General features: G+C 36.9%; 6 protein-coding genes across 7 annotated transcripts; 4 read left to right on the forward strand and 2 right to left on the reverse strand.

The window, feature by feature from the left end:
- Positions 1-1,188: 1,188 nt before the first annotated feature.
- Positions 1,189-5,260, forward strand: LOC100640494 (trehalase-like). Its single transcript, XM_019996272.1, has 11 exons — positions 1,189-1,467; positions 1,536-1,636; positions 2,735-2,864; positions 2,927-3,014; positions 3,116-3,216; positions 3,338-3,430; positions 3,486-3,719; positions 3,789-3,838; positions 3,894-4,091; positions 4,146-4,603; positions 4,686-5,260. Exons 1-11 carry the CDS (start codon positions 1,370-1,372, stop codon positions 5,094-5,096), a joined length of 1,962 nt encoding a protein of 653 aa, XP_019851831.1. The 5' UTR covers positions 1,189-1,369; the 3' UTR covers positions 5,097-5,260.
- A 40-nt stretch (positions 5,261-5,300) lies between these two features.
- LOC105312701 (testis-expressed sequence 11 protein-like) lies at positions 5,301-10,370 on the reverse strand. Its single transcript, XM_019996271.1, has 27 exons — positions 10,314-10,370; positions 10,059-10,271; positions 9,925-10,007; positions 9,848-9,878; positions 9,752-9,801; positions 9,595-9,690; positions 9,461-9,541; positions 9,326-9,411; positions 9,177-9,228; positions 9,049-9,130; positions 8,898-8,993; positions 8,677-8,846; positions 8,422-8,485; positions 8,259-8,344; positions 8,112-8,207; positions 7,903-8,050; positions 7,746-7,834; positions 7,578-7,663; positions 7,474-7,533; positions 7,215-7,419; positions 7,031-7,147; positions 6,717-6,963; positions 6,519-6,636; positions 6,339-6,459; positions 6,196-6,260; positions 6,052-6,148; positions 5,301-5,392 (listed from the first exon to the last, which is right to left on the reverse strand). The coding sequence occupies exons 1-27, from the start codon at positions 10,360-10,362 to the stop codon at positions 5,327-5,329; spliced, it is 2,754 nt and encodes a 917-aa protein (XP_019851830.1). The 5' UTR covers positions 10,363-10,370; the 3' UTR covers positions 5,301-5,326.
- A 148-nt stretch (positions 10,371-10,518) lies between these two features.
- LOC100640621 (TFIIH basal transcription factor complex helicase XPD subunit-like) lies at positions 10,519-18,308 on the forward strand. The gene is made up of 28 exons (XM_019996274.1): positions 10,519-10,575; positions 10,625-10,724; positions 10,789-10,866; positions 10,919-10,981; positions 11,059-11,172; positions 11,217-11,333; positions 11,418-11,471; positions 11,555-11,617; positions 11,734-11,857; positions 11,922-12,018; positions 12,060-12,160; positions 12,726-12,823; positions 12,874-12,968; positions 13,015-13,133; positions 13,206-13,275; positions 13,327-13,396; positions 13,581-13,682; positions 13,809-13,872; positions 13,942-14,033; positions 14,082-14,204; positions 14,452-14,524; positions 14,833-14,903; positions 15,614-15,697; positions 15,798-15,857; positions 16,498-16,545; positions 16,738-16,788; positions 18,077-18,121; positions 18,175-18,308. The coding sequence occupies exons 1-28, from the start codon at positions 10,571-10,573 to the stop codon at positions 18,256-18,258; spliced, it is 2,265 nt and encodes a 754-aa protein (XP_019851833.1). The 5' UTR covers positions 10,519-10,570; the 3' UTR covers positions 18,259-18,308.
- A 67-nt stretch (positions 18,309-18,375) lies between these two features.
- LOC105312702 (uncharacterized) lies at positions 18,376-21,552 on the forward strand. The gene is made up of 4 exons (XM_011405557.2): positions 18,376-18,647; positions 18,734-18,829; positions 19,671-19,767; positions 20,397-21,552. The coding sequence occupies exons 1-4, from the start codon at positions 18,468-18,470 to the stop codon at positions 21,167-21,169; spliced, it is 1,146 nt and encodes a 381-aa protein (XP_011403859.1). The 5' UTR covers positions 18,376-18,467; the 3' UTR covers positions 21,170-21,552.
- A 1,424-nt stretch (positions 21,553-22,976) lies between these two features.
- LOC100637834 (DNA-directed RNA polymerases I and III subunit RPAC1-like) lies at positions 22,977-25,070 on the reverse strand. Of its 2 annotated transcripts, XM_003386462.3 has the most exons (12): positions 24,946-25,070; positions 24,828-24,902; positions 24,674-24,781; positions 24,572-24,634; positions 24,401-24,470; positions 24,222-24,359; positions 24,110-24,159; positions 23,901-24,033; positions 23,724-23,843; positions 23,611-23,678; positions 23,506-23,554; positions 22,977-23,331 (listed from the first exon to the last, which is right to left on the reverse strand). In XM_003386462.3, the coding sequence occupies exons 1-12, from the start codon at positions 24,994-24,996 to the stop codon at positions 23,216-23,218; spliced, it is 1,041 nt and encodes a 346-aa protein (XP_003386510.1). In that variant the 5' UTR covers positions 24,997-25,070; the 3' UTR covers positions 22,977-23,215. The 2 variants fall into 2 exon arrangements, with proteins under 2 accessions (XP_003386510.1, XP_019851836.1); XM_019996277.1 differs by having other exon boundaries at positions 24,572-24,781.
- Positions 25,039-26,302, forward strand: LOC105312703 (uncharacterized). The gene is made up of 2 exons (XM_011405558.2): positions 25,039-25,179; positions 25,893-26,302. Exons 1-2 carry the CDS (start codon positions 25,062-25,064, stop codon positions 26,168-26,170), a joined length of 396 nt encoding a protein of 131 aa, XP_011403860.1. The 5' UTR covers positions 25,039-25,061; the 3' UTR covers positions 26,171-26,302.
- The last annotated feature ends 6 nt before the right edge of the window (positions 26,303-26,308 follow it).

The raw sequence follows: 26,308 nt of genomic DNA on the forward strand, positions 1-26,308 counted from the left end.
GGGACACACAGAATGAAGAGCATCTGTACGACATTGATGTGAGGGAGGTACTAATGAAACAGATTGGGATTGGAGACAAGTCAGAGTATGACGCCATTATGACCTGCATGACGCCTGCCTTGGACGTGGTATGGGTTGGAATGGCAACTGGACACATCCTCCTATTTCATGAACAGGAGCTCATAATGCACTTCCATCCTTACACGCAGTACCTTAGGTTCCTCATTACGGTACCCTGCGAGGGACCCTGTCAGAAGGAAAAGTGTATGGTTGTTAGTGGAGCTAAAGGTTTCCAATCACCGCTGGAGGGATACCCACTTGATGACTTCCCTCAAACAGAAGAAGACAAGAGCCAGTCTCTTGATAACTCTGGAGTAATGATACTGTGGGAGGCATACAGTGGAGCAACACTACGTCAAATGAAGATAATAGAAGAGGAGAGCCCTGGATACCTTGATAATCACAAGACCGTGGCTAGGATGATCAAGAACCTTCAATTCAAAGATGACACTCATATCGTTGAAGACCTCACTACCACTACTACTGATGAACCAGAGAGCAACCCCAGTGCCCCTATTGATGATACTCGTGAGACTTTGAAACCATTTGAGACGAGCTACACACCAGAAGACCACTCGCCTGATCCAAGGTCCTCCATGATATTCTCAATGTCTTATGCTGGGGAGTCACATATGCCATCTGAATCTGGTAAGGACATGCCTCTTGAAGACTCCCCTTCCAGGTCCTCACCAGAGCCAATTGAGAACCCAAGTACCTCAGAGACGCACATAGAGGGACTCCCTTTCTCTTATAAAGTTGATGCAAGGAAAATGCAAGAAATGTTGGAGGCAGATGAAGGAGATGAGCCTACAACAGTCCATCGCTCAAGGGCACGAAGCTATGCTCTTACAAATGAGACGTTTGACATTGATATTCAAGGAACGTGCCAAGGCCAGCTGCTAAGGATATCCTGTCCTAAGCCAGTCTCGCTACAGACCTTGTTAAATAAAGTAAGGACGGAAGGTAACTTTCAGAACATTAAGGATTTCAGTATGGCATACAGACAGGGCGACTCTGGTGAAGTAGTTTGCATTAATTCTCAGGACAAGTTTGATCAGTTCATGGAGATGGAGAAGAGGCCTAACCTCTTGCTCCAAGTATCAGCATCAACTGCTACTGCTGGAGAATGAAAAGCAAAGACCAAATAAACAAGAGTTTATTCTTCTCGTGTATGTTTGTGTGCTTGTAATCATCAAATACTATTGTTAAGGATTGAGCTGTAATTGTTTTGTGATTGTAAACTTTCATACTACATGTAAAGTAATAAATAAAATAATAGTGTGAGTGGAAGGTGTGGCTATGTGTCCAAATGGCAGCTTTCAGATCTGTCGCATTGTCACTGTCGGCGCTGTTAACACTTTTCTATGTAGCCGAGACACAAAACGAGACCATACAGGCCTGTGACAAGTAAGAAAAAGCACTCTGTATCCTACCCAGTCCTACTCTAATCCCGCCATTCCTTCTCTCTCTCTCAGTCCCGTGTATTGTTATGGAGAGCTTTTAGACGACATACAAACGATGGAAGTATTCCAGGACTCGAAGAGATTTGTAGATATGCCAATGAGAGCCGATCCAGGTGAGAGTTGTAGGACCATACAAGAAAACTTGAGCATACTATAGCCTGTGGTTATGCTCTAACTGATCATGAATGTGCATGCACGGCATGCCTCTCTTTTGTATTAATAATTTATTGTATTAGCAGTTGTCCTGAAATTAGATTTATATGCACTGCATATAGAAACAGCGAGAGTGCCGCTGTGTGACCCATTATTTGTTTTTAACAAGATTTCTCCCGAGAATAGAAAGAAAATATGACATGAATGTGTAGGAAGTGACACATCTCAGCTCCATTTACTATAATCGGATCTGTCGCCTGCTTGTTGTACCATAGATACCTGTTGTACCTGACACACATCATTAAGCAATGATAGTAACAGCAGCTTTTTAATTCTTACTGATTGAAGGCTACCTAATGATGTTTGCTTGTTTTTTGTTCATTACAATAGTCTATGTTTCACCCACTGTATATATTACTTAATAAATGGATGTTGACTTAAGAATAGCATTTGCACATATTCTTATGGAATTATTAATTCAAGTGAATTGATTCGTAATTGTTGTGACAGCAGCAAAATTGCATACATGTACATGTATGTACATTATTATGCTAGAGTAAATCAGTTGTGTCACTTGTAATGCATAGCTGTTATTAATTAAAATGGAGTGGAGTTGGCAGTTTAAAAGGAGAGAAATTACTATAATATCACATGTCACAAATTGTGTATTACTTATCTCTACTTCTCCCCAAATTGTTGCTATAGTCATCATTATCACCACAAGCTATCCATGTGGACAACCATTGTTTGATTGTTATTGCCTTTGCTTTCATATTTAGCGTAAACGTTTATTTTTTGTCACGTAGCAATATAGTAATAATAAAATACTAAAAAGAATGCATTTTATGATGGCTGGTTGATTGTAGTTCTTTTATGCACCATATTTTATTATTATTATTATTATTATTATTATTATTATTATTATTATTATTATTATTATTATTATTAACAAATGTAAAAATATAAATTAGAATAGGTTAAGTTATTTTATATAGAGAAGGAGAGTAGGAGAAATATATAATAATAAATTTTGGAGTTTATATTATTATTATTATTAGATACTGTATTATCTGCCTACAATAACTTGGCTAACATTACTGTGGACACACTAACTCAGTTCGTACAAGAATGGTTTGACTTACCTGGATCTGATCTGATGCCATGGGAGCCTCCGGACTGGACTGAGAGGTACACACTATAAACACAGCTGCTTATTTGTTTGAACAATGCCTCCTCTTTCATTTTTATAGTCCAAAGTTTATTGACTCCATTAGCAATGAGCAGTACAAGGAGTGGGCATCAAGTCTTAATGGCCTATGGAAAACATTTGGGAAAAAAGTAAAAATATTAATGACACTATACAAGATAGTACGGATGCTAGTTTTTGGGAATATAGTGCCATTATTAGTGTGTGTTATGATTATTATTATTGAATATAGTTAAACCAGTCAGTATACCAGCATTCATCAAGACACTCACTATTGGCGGTCAATAATCCTTTTATAGCACCTGGTGGAAGATTTATTGAATTCTATTACTGGTGGGTATAACCCTCCCTCCCTTACTCATTTATGTACACATGCTTTGTACACATGTATGAGTACATGTACATGTACATGTACCTTTGTCATGTTAATGTGTTGACATATGTTATTGTATAGGGACTCCTACTGGATCATCAAAGGATTACTTCTATGTGAAATGTTCAATACAACACAAGGAATGATTAGAAACATGGGTAGCTTGATTGAAAGGTATGCAAACAGAGACAGAGCTAACTCCCATTAATAAACACTTACCTCTTCAAAGGTATGGCTTTGTCCCAAATGGTGGTAGGGTATATTATACTAAGAGATCCCAGCCTCCTCTTCTAACGTGGATGGTGTACAGTTACTATGAGGCAACGAATGATACCGGGTTTGTTAAGGAGATGCTACCAATGCTGGACAAAGAGTACCAGTTCTGGATGACCAATAGATCAGTATATGTACCAGGCTGTGATTGTACTGCTAATAGATATGCATCCACTGCTAATGTCCCAAGGTAAGAGAGTACATTTAATATACCAAGTACATGCATCTTGTAATGTTGGATTGATTGTTTTTTTTGTAGGCCAGAGTCTTATAGAGAAGATATAGAAACTGCTAGTGAAGTATCTGAAGGTATAATTGAAGCATTGTTGTTGCTGTTTAACATCCATTTCAAATCTAAATACAGAGCTACAGCCCGAGCTTTATTCAAATATAATGTCAGCTGCTGAGTCTGGCTGGGATTTTAGCTCAAGATGGCTCTCAACCAGCGGACCAATGGCGGGTCAGTTGTCTTCGATGAGAGCCAAGAGTATAATACCAGTGGATCTCAATGCTATACTTGGAGCTAATGAGATATTGCTGTATAAGCTCCACAGAATCACTGGTAACACAGTGTGTTTTTGATGACTCATTAAATTAAATTTTATTGTATTTTCAGGTTTTGATGATTTTGCCGAAGACTATGCTAGTGCCTGGACTCGACGACATTCTCTCTTTGAGAACCTTTTATGGGCGGAGACAGAAGGACTCTATAAGGACTGGTCACTGGAAGAAGGGTCCCACCTCAATGCTGTATATGCTTCATCCCTCACTCCATTTTACACTTACTCACTTGATAAGTCTCTCTTTAACAACACTAAAGGAAGACTGACACTCGGTCGATTGAAATCCCTTGGTTTCCTTGGTTACCCCGGAGGACTCCCCACGTCTCAAAACAGCACCGGACAGCAGTGGGACTTTCCTAATGCCTGGGCTCCTCTCCAGTGGTTTCTAGTGAAAGGATGGGAAGGAGCCGACGACCAGGAACTGAACAAGGCAGCTAGAAACCTCACAGAGACTTGGCTGAGGTCCAATTATCAAGCATGGATACAATACAACCACTCAATGTTTGAGAAAGTAAGAGAGAAGTTATGAATAATTTTTTTTAGCATACATCATGTATTTCTATTAATTCTCGATAATCGTGTTCTCTTTATAGTATAACTGCACAGCGTCAGGTCAGCCAGGAGGAGGCGGTGAATATTCATTACAATCCGGCTTTGGTTGGACTAATGGAGTCGTACTTGACTTGCTCAGTTCATATTATACGACAAACCCTCCCACAGTCACTACCTCCTCACCATCACGATCTCCTTACCTCTGGTTCATAGCTCTCGTCCCCATCTCTCTATTCCTACTAGTGACTCTGTTGTGTATCTGTTGGTGTCATTACTTGTATAGAAACGGAAAGAGACGATACTGGGATCGCGTGAGACATGAGCAGCTGCTACATTCCAGTGGAAGTAGTGAACCACAGTCCCCCATGGTGTTCTCTAATCAAGACGCTATTGATGATAATGAAGACGGTGGTGCCATTATTAATAATGTATACCGTCGGTCGGATGTTTAGTCATGTGACTATCATGTGATGCCGCACTCAACTGTGCATACGTGTCTCCTTATCACGTGACGTTCACTTTTATTCAATTCTCCCTTTTCTTTCCTTCTCAATTTTTTATATTTTGTCCTTTTTATTTTTAATTTAAATAATCATTCTATACATGATTTAATGTAGAAGTGATGTTCATTGCATGATTTGATGATTGAATGTTCCCACGTTCATGTTTATGTTCCCCTTTGCTATAGCTGGTGTTTCTGAGCATCAAGAGAGATTTTATCAATAATCTCTGTATAGACTGATGTCATCTAGCAGTATAGTAAAGGCATTTATTACACACATTGATTTACTATCAAGACTTATATGTACATGTACATGTATATGAACACACACTGGAAATGGAATATAGTGTACATATCAACACATGTACACTGTACAGCATAGTACACATGTAAATGGAATACAGTGTACATATCACTGTACAGCATAGTACACATGTAAATGGAATACAGTGTACATATCACTGTACAGCATAGTACACATGTAAATGGAATACAGTGTACATATCACTGTACAGCATAGTACACATGTAAATGGAATACAGTGTACATATCACTGTACAGCATAGTACACATGTAAATGGAATACAGTGTACAATATCACTGTACAGCATAGTACACATGTAAATGGAATACAGTGTACATATCACTGTACAGCATAGTACACATGTAAATGGAATACAGTGTACATATCACTGTACAGCATAGTACACATGTAAATGGAATACAGTGTACATATCACTGTACAGCATAGTACACATGTTAATTCTTGGAATATATTCCTGGCATAAACACACACACACACACTAATAAGCACAGTTGCAAGGCATTGTGTGTAGTTAAATATCTTCTCATATGCCTATATCTACATGTACATATATTTAAAGGGTATTTTTGAACTGTATTACTTGATCCTGATACGTGTTGCATAATGTCTTTGACAAATGAGGGAGAAACTTCATTGCCAGAGAGCACCATTGCTCTGCATCTTGGAGTCTCATCATACTGAAGGAGAACAATAGATGAATTACAATATTTTATATTTTATTTGCCTGTAAAGATAGATCCCTGTATTCCATGTCTTGGTCATATGCCAAGCTATCTCCATTTCTGGGTACTATTATGTAGTAGAGAAAAATGGAGAGAGAAATTGGCTGATAATAAAAGGAATTTATAGTATAGCACTATTCTATACTTTATCTTCACTGATGAGTTTATAAGTCAGTAATAAGATCTGTTTAGCTTCCTCTTTGGCAGACATGTCAGTACTATACTCATTAGCCAATAATATATCAACCAAGCTATGAGTACAATGACTGAGGAATAGAAATAAAATAGAACTTGTATCACGTGATTGTAGTAAAGATTTTAAAACCTTAATTTCTCGGTATCCCTTGGATTAGTATTCATATGTAGATCAATGGCAATTTGAAGCGATTTCTTGACAATTAGAGCAGTACTTCCATCTCTGAGTGGATAACGAATAGCCAAAGCTATCATAAAAAAGTAGAAATGATTTATAATAGGATTCTCTTCTAGTCATTTTTGGTGAAATGTGGCCAAAGACACCCACCTGCAATATTCTCGTATGTCTTTGGATCAGGACTGGGACAGGAAGCCTTCACCACGTCTAAAATATGAACTGCATCAGGTGAGCCTAGCACTAATTGAGTCTCAAATTCATAAAGACACAAAAGAGAGAGGATTGAATTCCCAGAAGGAGACATGTCTACTGCTCCTCCTCCTCCTCTGATGCTTCTACTATTAATGAACTCCCTACATCCTTGTATATGAGACAAGACATCTTTTAGTATTATAACCTAACAATGCAAGGGAAAGAGACAGAGGGGGGATTAGTATACATGGTACACACATAAATGAATGCACTTGTTCATCTTTATTCTCCGTCTGTCTGGCTGCCTGCAGTCCGGCAGCTGCTGACATCAAGCGACACGTCTTGATTCTATTGGCAATTGAAATATCATGAGGCAATAAGTGATACAGCTGAGAGAAAGAAAATTAAGACACAAAAAGAAATAAAATAGGATAATTATTGAATGAGTGCACAAACTTTTTGGCAGATATCAAACGCTTTCATCATTTCTTTATAATAATCCCCAGCCTCCAGTGCAATATTCCAAGCTATCTTAGAAAACCAGAGGACCTCATCTTTCTGAGACGAAGACAAAAGACCCAGTGGACCATTTCCAGTCACGCACTCAGTGAGGTGATTACTAGCAAGCTCAGTGTACTTGAGCAGCGACGACAAATGAACTCTACAGCATGGAATTAATGATAATAATAATAATAATGTCATACATTGTAGTTACAGTTTATTGCTTGGAGTGTCTTCATTTTTAAAGAAAGTCAGTTTGAGTCTAATGAGACACCTAGAGTATGCAGTAAGTCATTGAGCATGTGAGAGTTGCCTGACCTGAGAGAAGTGAGCACCTGCTGTTGATTAGAAGACGTCTGGACTAGGTTCTCTAATGCATACAGTGCTACGTCTCTATTGTGATTCTATGAATGTATATTGATGATATGAAGAATTGAAGATCAAGTCATTCATAATGCTACAGCTGATATACATTTACAAATGCACCTCAAAGGCAAGCTGAGCTGACATTGCAACGAGCCCGTGTAAATCGGCATCCTGGACACACTCCATCATCATCTGCAATGACTGGAGGGCTAGAAAGGAGGGAACATTATCGTAAAAAAGAGCTAGGATATATAGTACATGTGAGTGATAGAAATACCTTGTTCAGTATTGTTGACTAACACTCCAATCTTAAATGCCAGATAATGTGAGTGTGCAGACTCTTTGTCATGTAACAAGGATTGGTCTATAGCATCCTTTGCTTTGTTAAGGTCGGCCATTTGAATGTGACAGTTGGAAATGTTCCTCTAATGAAAAAGAGGGATTACGAGCAGCTGTGGAGAATACGTTTGAATCGAATGTGCATACTTGTAGTTTGGCTATGTTTTTATCATGGCTTGCATCAGATGGGAAGAGAAGCAACGAATATCGATACCAATCCAAAGCTGAATCATAGTCTTCTTTCTATAATGAGATACAACTCAAGATACATTTATTATCTCTCCTCTATAGTACATCGTATGATTTTGAAGCTTGAGACCATAAGATTATATGAAACTGTTGAATAGTCTTCATATCCAGAGGATCAGACCTACTGTGGTCTTAAAGAAGGGAGAGAGAGTATAGGACAGGAGAGTTTATAATTAAAAGATAAGAGACAGCTAGGTTAGAAATGTACTTTCGATGCACTCTTCTATAAGTTGTTTAGCATCTCCAAACATTCCATTATCCAATAGCAATTCCTAAGAAAATAATATGCAATACATGTATGTACATGTACATGTATGTAAATCAAATGCATAATATGCACATGTATAGAAAATGTCACACTTGTAACACTAATAATCATCAGTGGCCCTTTACCATATGTATAATGCATTACATTAAAATGACATACATGTATATGTTGTATATAGGTACTAGTGGTTCTTACCAGGTGTAGCTGCTGCAGTGCTTGCCTGTCACTTGGAGATTTCATTGTCTGCTTGAGTAGTTGGAGGGCATTGAAAGCTAGTTCCGGCTGTTTGTTCTCAATTGCTAACTTGACAGCTGCTGAGCCAATGTCAAGACTGAGTTCAGGATGAGAGAGAACATCATTGAAAGCTGAAGAAGCAGAAAAAGAGACAGAGATGACACAAAGTTTATTCATACTACCTGTAGTAATTCTGTCCTTTTGCTTCACATACTGCATCAATATGGATAGCTTGAGAAAAAGACCAGACAAATGAAAATGCTCAGAATTAGCCAGTCCTATTAAAGATATAGAAAGAGCTAAAGATAGATAGATAGAGAGTGTAATACTGACCCACTGCATTAAGAGCTTTCTGCCAATGGCTTGTTCCATCCCATTCTAAATAGGACTTTGCTAATAAACGTAAAGACCGAGCCTGCACAAAATAATAGTCAAAAAAATATTTTTAAAACTAGGAAAACCTGTTTAACAGCTCCAACTGCATTACATCCACGACCAATGTCATAGCTTTCCCTTCAAAAAAAGATACCATAATATACTAATAATAGACAAACGATATCCTGATAATATACTAATAGTAGACACGTAAGTATACAGACATGTATCTTACTTAAACCATTGAACTGCATTGCTGTGCTTCTCATTCTGGAATTCTTGTAGTCCACAATTATAGCAGAGCATTGATAAATGACCCATCTAAATATGTAAATCAACCTACACTGCACTGCACTACATTATGAGTTACATCTTTATCCTGTGTACCAATAATCTCCTTTGCTTTGTCGACCATTTCAATAGCCTTCTCATGATTACCAATACCAAAGAACTGAAGAAAAGAAGGAGAGATAGATTAATTTCATCTCTCTTCATTTCTCTTACAGCTTCAATTTGAGAGCAGAGTATCTTAAAATAAAGTACTAGGGTATCAGTAGGCACTGATCCTTCTTCATAACTTTTACTCAATCTCAACCAACACTGTTATAAAGTATTAAGAGCAACAATTACTTCATAAAAATATATTATTATCATTAATAACCTGATTGGCAAGTTCAAGAGACGTTTCTGCCATCATTGGATTATCACACTCTACAAAATTTATAAATATTAATCAATAAAATTAATATTAATTTACCAAGCCAGGCCCTTCCGGTCTTAATTGCCATCTATAACAAAAATAAAATTCCAGTAATTAGTGGGTAAGAATTATACCGTGATTTGCTTCTTGAGTAATTGTGCCGAGTTTTCATTTGGAGAAGCACAAAGGAAAACAAGAGATAGGGCAACATGGCGTACTAGAGAGAGAAAGTTAATTTATAATAATTATATATACTTGTACATGTTACATTGAGCATTTAGTGATAGTGATAAAGAGGCATCTGATTTCTTGAACACGACTTTATTCCAAAGAGTTACAGCTGCCACGTGCAGCTGTCCTGATAAGGTAGGATTGGAGAGATGGGAAGGGAGAGATTCCACAATCTGTAGGATCCTTTCAGCTAGTAGACCAATCCTCTCTTCGTCTTGGCAAGTTCCTCCGGTAAGCTGAGATAATAGACCTAATTTTAATAAAAAACACAATGAAAATAAAGCATGATTACTTTGAATTTCTGACACTCTCAAAGAAACAAAATCTCCATCTTCTTCCATGCTTGTTCCCGCGCAAAATTGCTACGCATGCGCAAAACCTCCCCCGTGCAATCAATTTTTACGGAAATGAACAAAGAATTTACTAAAATCATTTTCCGTTTATTTTTCGTTTCATTTTCAGGATATGCATAGATAATAGAGTACTCTTTAATATCTATGGGATATGTGATTCAGTAAGCCCCACCCACTTTTCACGTGTAAATAAAAAATGAAGTAAGAAAAATGATGTTTTTTTCACAATAATTATTTTCTTATTCCTTAGGATCAATATAGATGGTCTGCTTGTTATATTCCCATATGAGTATGTATACCCAGAGCAATACACGTACATGCTTGATCTCAAACGCACGCTAGATGCTAAGGTTTGTTCACAACTATCATTGAACTATGCTACTCTCATGTTTTGTGTGATGATTATGCATGTAGGGGCACTGTGTACTGGAGATGCCTTGTGGTACTGGGAAGACGGTATCATTGCTGGCACTCATCATTGCTTATCACATGGTAGGTATATCATAATTAGTTTAATGAAATGTAATTATCAATTAATTATTAGGCTCATCCTCATCACATTCAAAAACTCATTTATTGCTCCAGGACTGTACAAGAAATCAACAAGGTGTTTGAAATTTTGAATTGATTTCAATAGCAAATTAAAAAAATTAAGCACTAAAATCTACCATATTTATATTTTAGGCAATGTCTGAGCTAAAGAGACTATTAGATGCTTATAAATCAGAATTTGGTTCTACGCCAAACGTACTAGGCGTGGCCCTCAGTTCCCGTAAAAACCTTTGCATTCATCCAATGGTGAGAGCTAATGGAGAGGGGAATAAATATTATGTACATTATAGATAGCTGGTAACAAGGAGGGGAAGCTAGTTGATACAGAGTGTTACAAGTTGACAGCATCTTTTGTTAGAGAGAAACACAAAGCTGATAAGAGTACACCGGTCTGTCAATTCTTTGAGGTTTGAGTAAATGACTTCCTTTTTTAGCTGCTTTCACTTTGTATTTTCTCTCCCCCTTCACTCCCCTTTCCCTCTTTATCACAGGAGTTTGATGTTAAGGGTAGAGTTGACCCATTAAAGCCTGGAGTATATGACATGGTATGTATATAAAATAATGTGTTTAAGTACTTCATTGCATGTTTACCCTCCACTCTTTGATTCATTTGCATGATTGGTGACAGGATGACCTGAAGAGCTTAGGACAGACAAAGGGATGGTGTCCATATTACCTAGCAAGATATACGGTAATTCAATATCAAAATAATAATAATAATAATGAGGAAATTATGATAAATAAAACAGTGTACATTATAGTGATAATATTGAAAATGTTATTATTATTATTATTATTTTATGATAGCTTGGACATGCAACCGTCATCATGTACAGCTATCATTACTTGCTCGATCCTAAAATTGCAGAGATTGTCTCTAAGGGGCTACCACAGCAATCAGTTGTGGTTTTTGACGAAGCTCACAACATTGGTAATGCAAATGTTAATTTGCCTACCATCTCAAATTTATAAATAATAATTATTTTTAATCTTAGATAATGTTTGCATTGAGTCAATGAGTATCACAATTGGGAGAAAGACGTTAGAGAAATGTACAGCTAACATTAACAATCTTCAAGCTAAACTGAGAGAGTGAGAATTAAAAAACTTGACTTTATAGCATTTGTTGACAGGTTAGGTGAGGAAAGATTACGTCAAGAGTACCAAAGACTAGTTGAAGGACTAAGGCGGGCTAGAGAAGAGAGAGAGAATGACATACAGCTGGCTAATCCTGGTAATAAACTATACACTATACCTGGGTTTCCCACAAAGTATACTAAGTGAGCTAAATGGCATGAGCTGACAAGCACTACAATACAGTACATGGCATTTTGAGCAACTTTAAAAATTCATAAAAAATTCAAATTTGATCAGAATCAACTCAAACTTGATACACAGCATAAGAACATGTATATGCATCAGAAAAAATTATTAAAATGCATAATTCTCTCCTTGTGATTTTTGTCAAAATTTGGCCCGAGACCAAAGGCTATAGCCTTTGGTCGTTGGCCCCATTTTTGAGCAACTTTAAAAATTTATAAAAAATCCAAACTTGATTGGAATCAGCTAAAACTTGATACACAGCATAAGAACATGTATATGCATCAGAAAAACTTATAAAAATGCAGAATTTTTTTCTTGTGATTTTTGTCGAAATACCCTGTACAGGGCCTTCTACCCAATTTTTCAGCAACTTTACAATCCACTGACAAGAAGCACTATGCCAATATCCTGTGGGAAACCCTTCAATAAACCATCAACAGACTGTAGTATATTTATTGTATGATGACACTTTATAGTACTCCCTGACGATGTGCTCCAAGAGGCTCTGCCTGGTAATATGAGACGTGGTGAGCACTTCTTGCTCTTCATGAAGAGATTCGCTGAATATTTAAAGGTAGAGGAACAAGAGATGCTTTATAATAGTTTTATTCATAACCTTAATAGTCAAGATTATTGGCGAGACATGTCGTTTCTGAAACTCCAAAATATTTTCTTCAAAATATCTACTCGACAGTCTGCATTGATAGAAAGCCATTGAGGTATTACGTTTTTGTATGTTCAATAGAAAACTCTCTCCTTTCTCAGGTTTTGTTCTGAGAGGTTACACTTCATGTTACAGACTCTCCAATTATTAGAATTATCTGATTATTCTGCCATTACTAAAGTAGCCAATTTTGCTACATTAGTCTCGACTTACACAGAAGGTGGTTATAATGTTCCCACATGAATTCTTTTTTAAAAACATTATTTTAAAATTACTGTCATTGCTTTATTAGGCTTCAGTCTCATTATCGAGCCTTTTGATAATCGTGCTCCTACTATTTTTAACCCCATCCTCCACTTCAGGTCAATATACACTTACCCATTTAGATAAAATTATAAATCCTTCCATATTAGCTGTATGGACGCTGGTATAGCCATAAAGCCAGTCTTTGATCATTATACATCAGTCATTCTCACATCAGCTGTAAGCACATAGTACACTGTTGAATAAGAGGGGGACAATACTCTTTCTCTCTCTCTCTCTCTCTTATTCATTTTCTCCCTCTTATTTCATTTTCTTCCTTATTTATTATTTTTTTATTAATTCTTTTATTGTTTTCTACCTCCTTAATCCTTATATACCACATTTCCTCCCTCTTTCCCTGAAGACAATATCACCTCTAGACATGTATCCTAGACTCCTCAGGTTTCAACCAGCTCTGCTCAGTTCTTATGGCATATCATTAGCAAGACCTTGCATCTGTCCAATAGTAAACACAGTAACACACATACACACTCATATACCATTCACATATTCACGCATCACTCTTATGTACATTACAATAAGGTGCCCTGTGCTCTATTTGATGTGGTTGTGTTTCACTCTGTGTGCTTAGATTGTAGCCCGTGGTAATGATCAAGTATCTATAACTACCAAATTTGAAGAGAGAGGAGACACTGGTACAAACCCTACTATTGTATGTACACATGGTAAATCTCTCTCTGTCTCTGTCTCTCTCTCCCTCTTAGCAATAATTCGTAATTATGGTAATGTTGTGGTTGAGCTTTCATCGGTCATACCTGATGGCATTGTTGCTTTCTTTCCATCTTACGAGTACATGGTTAGTACAATCAGCCCATATGTATTGCTATGGTGAAGGGCACTATAGGAACAGACAGTTCATGAATGGGTTGATCAGGGCTTGATGTCAAAGATACAGCGAAATAAGCTAGTCTTTGTGGAGACTGTTGATAACGCTGAGATGAACATGGCTCTCAATAATTACAGGAAGGTGAAAAAATAATCCATATCTTTGTTTCTCTTTCCTCTCTGCTAATTCTTTGTATTATGCTTATCTTTTTATGTGGCTTGTTTACTTTCAACATTTGAGTTAACTTTCACTGTTATCTAATTGTGAGATATCACTTCTTGGTGATATCATTTTGACCTTTAATCTCTCCACTACTATCTCTCTCTCTCTCTCTCTCTTTCTACACGTACCCCATCACAGTTAGTTATTGTATATATTGTACACATAGGCTTGTGAAAATGGCCGTGGGGCTCTTCTTCTTTCTGTTGTTAGGGGGAAAGTATCAGAAGGTGTCGATTTTGGTAATTTAAAATTTCTAATTATTATCATCATTGTTATTATTATCCTAAAAATGCTCACCAGTAGCATACAGTTTATTGATATATTTATTTGTTGTGTTTGTGGAAGTTGTTTGTACTTGACAATCAGTTTTGGCAGTGATTAGAGATATTGTTTGTCTCCTCCTGTCAGCTATTCAATACAATGATAACTCTGACGGAACACTGACCTTGACACAATGAAAACACTTTCTCTTTGAACTTTCACCTTCTTTGAAGTTTACATGCATCATTACTATTCTTCACTTTCTCTATATACATTCTCATAATAGATCATCATTACGGGAGAGCCGTCATAATGATAGGCATACCGTACGTATATACACAGAGTAGGATACTAAAGGTATTGTCCAATGGGATGGTATATATTATTATTACTAATAGTGTTAGTGTTAAAAATCAAGTTGTGTACATGTATACAAGGAATTGAGACTAGTCACTATACAGATCGCAGCCATCACACAATGTATGGCGATTAAATAGAACAATGGGAGCACTGTTGTATGTTAGTGTTTGTGTCCAGTAGGTTATAGTAAACAGACCCAGACTGTAGTTGGTCCTATTATAATTATAGTATATCCGAGTCTATGATCCAGACTCTGATAGTAGAGTATGGAGATTGTGAGCTGTCACGGGGGAGTATAATTATGTCTGTGTTTGTTTGTGTGTGTGTGTTCTATAACCAGTGAATGCGTGTTGGATTTACTTTTAAAGGAAAGTTTACTACAATGAGTTTATCCAATGATTTTATCGTTCAGCATGTGATTAGTGACACACTTGACTAGGCCTAAATGTGTAGGCTCATACATATATGTACATTTTGTATCTATGATATGTGTAACGCAATATGGTTCCATTGTTTTTTGTGTGGGTTAAAATGATCTAAGTTGTGGGTAGCAGGTTTAATGACATGTTAAATCACTCTTGAGAAATTATCACTCAATTGTGAAGCGCATGGGTGGCTGGCCTTTTTTGGCATAAATATTATTATTGTGTTTCGTTTATTTATTTTTATTTAAACATTTATACATTTCTCTTATTTTACCATAATAGGCAAGGCTTGAGTTCTTAAGGGACAATTTCCAGATCAGGGAGAATGATTTCTTGACATTTGACGCAATGAGAAACTCTGCACAGGTGCCCTATTACCCTCTCTTCCTCCCCCCTATCTTTCTTACTCTAGCTTCATCCCACTCTATCCCGTGAATTAATTCATTTTTGATTGTTTCTACTATAGTGTATTGGCAGAGCTTTGAGAGGTAAAACAGATTATGGTATTATGGTATTTGCTGATAAGGTGAGTGGCCAGAGTGAGTGGGCAAGGTATTGCACAGCTGTCCAGCTGCTTCTGACTCACCATTCCTCCTGTATACTCTATATGTACATGTTCGACCTGTGTTATTGTTGCCACGATTGGCCTGAGTTAGCATTGCCTTACTACCAGTTTTGACAAGGATCATTGCAAAACAGTTTTGTGGTTTTGTCTACTAGTTGATCTCCCTAGGGAAAACACTTGCTGGATGATAATCGTGACAAGTACATGATTATTTCTAGAGAGATACAAAATGTGTTTATATTACAATAGGTTGCTTTAATAAAGATGACTGATTTTGTGTATGCATTTCTTTAGTAGTTGAAATTTTAAATAATCAACGATGCATTGTTATTAAGAAATACTATTAAAATAGTAATGTAATTTCATTAACAGCATGTAGCAATACACTATACTATTGGATGCTTGTAATATAACATTACCAGTTTGTGGTGAGGGCCACTCTTAGTCCAGATGTACATATACATAGGAAGCACTATTAAGACTTGGCATAGACTATTAGCACCAACCACTTGCATGACATCAGTATATTTGGAAGCTAATTGCATCTGATTTTATCCTCAGTGATATTAATGCATTATTTAGCCTATATATTCATATATAGAGATATGGACGCAGTGATAAGAAGGGAAAGCTACCGAAATGGATACAGGTAGTTCATTCGCATCTAGTCATCTGTAATGTGTTTTCTACCAGCAGACACAATCATAACTGACATTGCCACATAAGAATGCACACACAAACAACACACACTTTCCCTCAATCCTTGTAGTATGTGTGTAATGACTATTGTGATGCCTTATTGGGTAAAATGACGATTGACCTATTGCTTGTGTTTGTATAGGAGCATTTGAGTGACGCTGTTTGTAGCCTTTCCATTGAAGAATCTGTTCACGTAAGATTGATGTACATGTACATGTAGTGTAGTGATCATGTAGTTAAGGAGAGGGAAAGGATGAGAGAAGGAGAGAGGAAGGAAGGGAGGAGAGAGGTACATATAATACATATTGGTCTAGTAGTCCGGCATATTGTTGGTACAACACACCCACAAAGAGAGAGAGAGAGAGAGATAGTCCATTGATTGACATGTGATGTGTCCGGTATTTGTGCATTATAAAGTGTGATACCATGATTGCCATCAGGTCTGTGTATGTGCATCTGTACATCGTAAAATGTGATGCCATCAGGTCTGTGTATTGAGAAGCTATACTGTACTAATCAATCAACCCGTACTAACTAGTCCACACACTAAATGAGATCAGTAGACTGTACTTTACTCTTGCATGCACACACAGAATAATATTAAATGATTGTTGCTAAAGGCAAATTTTACATGAAAGAAATGATGCTAAAGTGATAGTATTTAATTACTGTCCTACTATTATTATTATTATTACAACCTTGTGCCATAGGCTAGGGCTGTTAAAAGGCCAATTCACAAAATGCATTATTAACTGAGAAAGTACAATGGATTGATGATTGTTACCTCTAAAGATACACATTGTAGCTATTGCATAAACTCTACCTAGTCCAAAAACTAACTTTGTCTGATAATGTATCACATGAACTTTCTTTTAATGATGCATTTTATAAATAAGAGGTCTAAATAGGTTTCACGCTCTATGTAGAATACAGTATTATCTACATTGGGTATATTGTGTACATAATATTGGAGTTTAGTCCTATATAAAGACGTGTTTATATGATGAATGGCTTGTTTATTAAGCTATTTAAGTGTTTATCAGAAAAGATTTGAAACCAAAATATAGTGTTGAACCTATTTGTTATTTGTTACGACATAAAGAGTACATTTCTGAATGGATGTCTTGAATCATGGACACAGAGTAAGCTGTGGTTATGAAACTACTGCAGGTGGCAAGTGTACAACTTCTCTGGAATCTCATCTGTTATAATACAAGTGTGGGTTAGCTTGGTTTGGCATCGAAGTTGTATAAATGTGTACTCAACTCCTTTTAAACTAGCAAACGTTAAGTTGTGTATGCATGGGAAAGTTGAAGCATTGTTATTAATTGTAAGGGGATGATAATGTTTGCATTTGTTTAATGATATGAATAATAATAGTATTGGCATGAGGTATGATGCATGCCTATAATATTTGAAGTTTTCATTTGATGCATGGAGCGGATATTGATGCCAATATTGTTTTATATTTCTTGGTATAGATATGCAAGCGTTTTCTAAGACAAATGGCACAGCCTTTCAAGAAAGTGGGCGATTACATTGATTTGCATGTATCTATTGCATATTTTTGTGTTGGTAGGAAGAACAGATTGGTCTTGCTCTTTTAACGCTGGAGCAACTACGAGAGAGGGAAGAAAAAAGACTAGCAAATGAACCAAATTGATTTTTATCATGCATCTCATTATTATTCATTGATCGATTAATAAAACCAAATTAATTAATTAGTGAATTGGCCACGCCCAACACAACATGTGTTGAAAAGGGAAGCGATTTTTCAAATCTTCCAATTTGGACTGGATTCCAAAAGAGGCTCCGAGCGCATCTTTCTATTGAATATACTAGTATCTTCTCTCCTGATATCTCTAAATAATAATGAACGAGACTGAGGAATGGCGCCAGCCCGCTGCTTCCAGCCCTACCGCTGGTGGCGTGAAGATCGCAGGGCTCTGGAAGCGCTCGCAGGGTCTCCACCGATTCACCAGACCTAATTTCAAGCATAGAGTATTCATACTAACCGACCAGACACTCTCTTATTATTCTGGAACCCTAGACGTGAGTTTTGAGGCTGTGCGACAAGAATCATGCAATGTTGCAATATCGTGCCATGCTGTAAATTAAATGCACTTTTCTCTTTGTAGAAGATAGGCCATATCAAAGGACGTATACCCATTGAGTCAGTGAAGGCTATCGAGTATGTGGAGCAAGGAGCACTTGGGCTGGCACATACACTACAGGTAAGATTATACTGAGGTGTGAGGGGGAGAGAATCTGTGACAATTCTCTGATAGTAATTGTTCTGCTATGTACACTGGGATGAGAAAATATGTGACGTGTATACTAGCTTCTTTAAACTGTCATTAGCCTTTATCCTTACCACCAAGGGTACACACTACACTCTGCATGATTCACATGTACGGTACCATCCTCTCTTTAAAAATGAAAAACCTGTACAGCTGCTTTGTGTTAAGTCTATCAGGAGGGGAATGTAAACCACCTGGTCCACCTGCTTTATTTTGCATACACTGACAGATCAATCACTGTTATCAGTATACAATGGACAGTGTACAATAGTTTTTCAATAGACAGTTTTGATTTTTGATACTTGATATGCAATATTACATAACTGGAGCATTTTCATTTAAGATAGCACTTTCTGTGTTAGTACCTTGTATAATACCTATAGAATAAAAGGAGAGAGAGAGAGAGGGGGGGAGTGGGTTAGCTGCTTCTATTATCTTCCCTTGAATGGCAGTGATTTTTGACTTGACTCCAGACATTCTCTGGCTTCAGTTTTATAATTCACACACATTGTATTATAAACATTGATTGATTCCTGGCCTCTCTCTCTCATGCTTTCCTTCATAATGATGTCCCTTACTATTAGTGTATCAATGTTATAATGTTGTGTACACATAATAATTATCTAAAGAATTTACTTATGCATCTGTGCATGAGCATGTGTGTCATTTTAAAAATAATCCTTAGTGTGTGTGTGTGTGTTTGTGTGTGTGTGTGACATGTTTGTGCACTAGTTTTACTATTACAATAGTGTTATCTAGTATATGTGTATTTTAGGTCATTTATCAATCAAAGAAACACGGACACGTCACACTCTACATAACAGGAAGAGACTTGGAGGAGTGCACCGAATGGATATCAGCCATCAGACAAGGTAAAAGGAAGATCCAAATGAAGGAGAACGGACATATGTCGCTAAATGTCATTACCCTAACACGCTTTGCTTGATAATATCATATGCCTTATTGTATTAACGTTAGTCCTGTATGGCAACTCCCTTCTATAATTGGAGCCTATAATGACTTGTAATGCTGTTATAGATACAAGACAGTAGTTTTATATTGTTATCCCTGCGACACTTATAGCCTTATATTTAGCAATAAGAACTGTAATATTAATAATTTGTTATTATTTTTACATGTACATTGTTGTAGTATGAGATTTCCCCTTTTGCCTTAGGGAACTGTCTTTGTGGTAGGGAGGGTGGGTTCTTATGATACGCACTGTTTAATCCCACCGTCCCTTGTGTAAACCAGGCTTACATCATTATAATAGTGGTCATGTGAGGCTCCACTGTTTTGACTTGTCTGGCTTGTTTATCAAAACTTTGCCTCTATCCCTTAGCTATATGTAGAAATCAGTTTAGTCAATAATTTGATCTTTTGTATACAACAATGTATTTGAAGTTTTAATGTGTATAATTTTCAGTATGATTTTGACCGTATATGTATCTATGCTTTGACTCATCCTTTACTATTTCTCTTTCAATCTCTTCCTCCTTAGCTTGCTATTTCAATCAAGAGATGCTGATGCACTATCATCCCGGTGCTTTTACTAAAAACGGTTGGTCCTGCTGCAAGCAGAGACACAAGCCTACTCTTGGCTGTCAGCCCACTTACTACCTCCTCACCCGTAGTTCCTCTCGGTATGCTCAGATGAGACGTGCTCAGCGCTCTCAAAATGGCAGCCCTCATCCTTACTCCTCTCCTCACCAAAGACACAGCACTATTCCTAATAACGACACTAGCCCTCTTCCAGGCTCACACACGACCACCAGGAGCACTAGTTGCGATAACCTACACATCATTAATCACTCCTACACTCACCTCCCCGAGGCTCCCATTGCCGCTAGTTGCTACACTCTGACGACAGTAGCTGATACTCCGTCACGCCCCAGTCAACCAACACAGCAGCAGCAAGAGCCCGTGTCTGCTCCATTAAAAAGGAAAGCACTCCCGGTCTCTTTTCAGCCAATAGACGAAGGTCAATGCTACGGGTCGCTGGATAGACGGTCGAAGCGTCATTCTCCCCGTCACCACCAGATTGGCCCTATCCCACAGTCCCCTCTTACTGTTGTCTCACACCAGGGCATTGATTATACTAACGAAGCTGCTACCCCATCCCCAATGACTAAGACAATGCTCTACATTGGCGAGTCAAGGTGTAGCTCTACTTCAGGTGACGGATTGTTTGAGTACGACTTTAGATCGCTCCCAAGGAAGACCTCAATAGAGCCTCGAATCTCCAACACTGACCCTGAGGTCATACACGTGTAGTAGATGAGGTACAGGGAAGATGAGCAACACTCTCTCGTATTATATTGTTATCTAGTTATCATTTTATGCTAGCCCTGAGACTATTATCATCATTAAAATGAACAGAATGTATATTATCCCATTGCAATCCTGTACTGGTAGACCCGATTGTGTTCAGTTATGTTTATCACTCATCCTTTATTGTGTTATTTAGTGTTGCTGTTGCTCTTAAAAATACCACTTTGTGTGTGTGTGTGTGTGTGTGTGTTTATTCATGTATTATTATATTCATTGCATATCATCTCTCATTTTATTGTGATTCCTTAATCTCTTTTGTCATTATTATTATCCTAATCAGATGTTGACTATACTATTTAATCTTTAATAAAAATATTAAATGGAAAGAGAGAACTTCTATTATCGTCATTATATACATGTACATGTATGGGCAAAACCACCCACTCCACTGCATACACTGCAAGTCTTAACTTATTTAAAAATCACACCACCCCTCATTCATCCACACCAATTAATGTCGATACATCAATAGTAGTAAATATTTTTGACGCTAGAAATTTTTTCCGATGACACGTTTGCACATTTCAAAACACTTGGCTATGCACGTCTTTAGAAGATAAGGCAGCCCTTGACTTAAAAGGAATTGGGAGCATCTTAGGATTGTCAGTCAACAGAAGCCATGGGGTATTTAATGACGCGCAATTGTTTGGTAAGGCTGGTTCTGTATCTATGACAACAGGTGGTTGGTGGGACAGAAATTCAAAATATTTAAAATAATAGGATTGGAGGATACACAAGAATATCAATAGCTACAAAATAGTTACAAATAAGTACAAAATGGAACTACATGTAGATTTCAGGTCTATTATGTTGCTGGATCATAGTATTAGTAATACTTTTTGCATTGTAAACATACCTCAAAGTTACATAGCATAGTATAACAATACTGTAAAATAATGTCACACAAATCACCAGCATACTCAAACTATACTGTAGCACCTGTCAGTCATACATAGCTTTCATTTCATGGTACACGACATGTGTATGTATAATAATAATTATTGGGAATGATGGTAGCATTAGTTTTGCAATATCATCACAGCTTTCATTCCTTGCATGTTTCAATCAATAAGTGTAATCTTGTTAGGGTAACATTGTACTCATACCCACTACATATTTATCTATGCACAGTAGTATGGCCCAGTCATATTATTATAAGCATTGAATGGATGTGAAAGGTATTAGAAATGTGTAAAGGGAAGCCACAACTACAAAGGAAAAAATCAAGTCAAATATCCTGTTCCAAACTGATTACCTACCTCACTTCCACTCAATCACTTTACAATATTTATAATAAATATGTAGCATAATCATATGTCTGTCACTCCCATTATAAAATTTCTAGCATTATACAAGGTTTTAGATGCATTAATGTTGCCTATCAGACAGAGAGAGGGCATTGTAGAGTATAACATAGAAATGTGGACACTCCTCAATAGCAGGCAGTCAAGCTGATAATCTAGTACATATAGATCACATGTGAATGGAAGAGGAAAAGGGCAGAAGGTGCACATTACTTACTGTAGATACAACAGATTTTCAACTTCTTACAAGTTATATATCACAAATAAGATCATGTGATTAATGCATGTACTGATAAAGGGGGAAGGAAAGAGAATGGATAGGAAGTAATGGAAAGTTAAAAAAAAGAGAAGTAACAATAGATTTTTATTATACTATAGTCATACAGAGACAGATAGGAGTGTGAATAATGAAATTGTTTGGTCTCCCACTGTTTTGTTATAATCAATTGTGATCAAAGGTTTGATTATGAAGTTTAAGGAACGTGTACTGCAAACAACTTGATTGGTTTGTATACAACATACAACAAGTATCAGCCAGAGAGAGTCACAACTCACAACTAGCTGATAACACAAAAGATACAGACAGAGAGACAAACACGCATAACAAGCATACAAGACTCATCCCATAATGCCTCACTCGATAATAAAAACTGAAAGTTAATTGTCAGTATTTAATATATAGTTTTCATTCATTAATGCGATCAAGTTCCGATATGAAATGATTGCATTTTTCTATCATGACTCTAATAGCTTCCAGTACTAGTGTATCTGCTGAGAGGGCACCAGTGGACTCCACAGAAACTATAAAAGGAGGAGAAGGGAAGAGGAAGATTATCATCAAGTGATTTTTTATTACAGAAACCGTGCAAAGACATCACAAAATATTCCATGAACGAAAATATTGCAAGAATGAAGAGTGATGGATGATAATAAGACAAAACTGACATGACATGCAGTCACAATAAATCAACTTACATATGAAATGATCCTTTACACGCGACAATTGAACGCTATCTTTTAAATCCTTTAGGGAAGCAAAAACTATTGTCGAAATTTCCTCAAAAATTCAATTTGACTTACTTCATGTCTTAATACTTCTCTACTGCAAGTATCTCTCCTTGGGTTTGACACAACTGCTCTCTTTTGTCCTTCAGAGAGAAAGTATCAGCAATAAAGAGGACAAGAAGACACACCTGATACATCTTGAACACGAATGACACCTTTAGAAAAACAACTGGCAAGTTTCTCTGCAGCTGGTCCCACGACTGGTTTTGTAAGTGTAATCTCAGGCAATAAACGATACGAAGCAGTTGCTTTGTGCACAAGTAATGAAGAAAATAATCTTTAATACAGATTGTACTTGTGCTTACCAACTGGAGAGAATTTGGCATGATCTTTTCCAATACCTTTGACACAAATCAGACGAAGGTCAATCTCTTGTCCAGGACGAAGTTTAGCTATCAATATGTCTTTATCTACCGGTCTTATATCATGCACTGAGAACTAAGAGAGAGTGTACATAAAATAAAAAAAGAGAAAAAAAAGAAATGATAAACTGTTATTATAGCATAATACTCACCAATTGTGACTGATCCTCGATTGGGACCCACTTCATATCTCCAGAGGTGACTAGTATACAATAATATCAAATAATAAAGATACATGTACAATGTACTTTGATAATTTGCTACCTTTGTGTGATATATATAGTTCATTAGGATCCTCAGAATCACTAGGTGCATTGACATTACGGCTACACTTTACTTTTAATTTAAATTCCAACATGTGCTGTGGAGTCAGCTGCTCTGGGAAGGGAGCATCCTCTGTTCCTTTAATGGGACAATATTAAATCAGTGGATGGAGAACTAACTTGGAGGTAGAAATGAAAACTTGCGAGGGTCGGCAAAAAGTGGAATGAGTCCCATACGGTGAGCCAAAACCTGTGAAATGGCGGAGTGTGACGGTTATGAGGAGAAATGAATACATTGATATCTATTTTTTATATAATTGCTTTTTTTATTTAGTCACACCAGCCACTCACCCCATCTTGAATCACGGACGTGTTGTTTATAACGTGAACCTTTTCAATAGCCATAGTAGGCACCTGCACAAATATAAATAAATAAATAAATAACGACATTACTTCAACTAATAGGATACGGCGTATTGCATTAGCAATTGGTGGATCCAATCCAATCATGTCAAACTCCACACTAGAATAACTTAGCGAGACTATGTCGACTCGGAATTTCTTTTTAAATATATTAATATAAATAAATTGAATGACAATTGACTACCTCCACAAATTTATCAAAATTCCAAAATAAAGACTCTTCATTGTCATTGCTGAGGCTTCCTTCAGCAGTCTTAGCCTACAATAGTTGTCAGAGTAGAATAGCATTGACAAGTACTCACAGAGTCCTCAATAAAGTGAGTTTTAAGAATATACTTGCTCTTGCTGCTCATTATGCTACCTATCCACGTGATAGCACGTGGGCGTGTGTTTATTAATAGACCCCGCCCATATCATCATGGCCGCCGCCCCTAGAAAACGACCATATCCTTTTGAGGAATACATCCCCGTTCAATCAAAGGTACATGTTGGTATCAAAGAAGCTGCAGATGAAGATGAAATGGAAAGAGTTTATGGTATGTACGAGACAATAATAATGATAATAACAACAAGCAAGCCACACCCAGTTGTTAACACTAAACTATTAATGCTGAGGGGGTTGAGTTCATGTGTATTGCCAAAAATGAATAGGAGAGTTTGATAATTAATTTTTTGATACATATACATGTTTTTATGTTGTATAGCAAGTTTGAGCTGATTCTGATCAAAATTGGATTTTTTTACAAATTTAAAAGTTACTCAAAAACTGGACCAAAGTCCCTGTACTATAGTACAGGGTCCTTGGCCAAATTTTGCCAAAAATGACTAGGAGAGAATTCTCCATTTTTATAAGTTTCCCTGATACATATACATGTTCTTATGTTGTGTAGCAAGTTTGAGCTGATTCCGATCAAAATTGGATTTTTTACGAATTTTTAAAGTTACTCAAAAACTGGACGAAAGTCCCTGTACTATAGCACAGGGATTTTGACCAAATTTTGCCAAAAATGACTAGGAGAGAAATCTCCATTTTTATAAGTTTCTCTGATACATATACATGTTCTTATGTTGTGTAGCAAGTTTGAGCTGATTCCGATAAAAATTGGATTTTTTACTAATTTCTAAAGTTGCTCCAAATGCCATGTACTGTATTGCAGTGCTTTTCAGCTCATGAAGCCCATACTGTTTAGAAACCCTGATTCAGACCTACATAAGGCATAATGCATTTTCCCTTCTCTTTCTTCATTAGCACACACAAGAGCACTGTTATTTAAAGGTGCTAATCCTCAAGCCTCACAAAAGACACTGGAATCCATTGGTGGAATGAACGGGCTTGTGGATGGTCTTAATGAAGAGAACAATCCTCCTCCTCCTCCTCCTCCTTGTTTCAATCCCTGCCCTCATCATCCCTTCTTTGACTCTATCCAATGCACCGACTGTGAAAAGAGAGTCTGTATCACTAATTGCTCAAGATCCTGTTGTGTGTGTGGTCAAATATTCTGTCAATATTGCTCAGTTTTAAAGTAAACCAGAGACAATAGTAACTATTACGTAATAGTAGTACTGCAATAATTAACTGATAACAAAGGCATCCATTGTAATAGTATGAGTAATATTTTGTCTTTAATAGTAGTTGCAATAGGAATTAGGGTTTAATAGTAGTTG

The sequence above is a fragment of the Amphimedon queenslandica genome, unplaced genomic scaffold, assembly GCF_000090795.2.
Source record: "Amphimedon queenslandica unplaced genomic scaffold, v1.1 AMPQUscaffold_13416, whole genome shotgun sequence".
NCBI classification, from domain to species: domain Eukaryota; kingdom Metazoa; phylum Porifera; class Demospongiae; order Haplosclerida; family Niphatidae; genus Amphimedon; species Amphimedon queenslandica.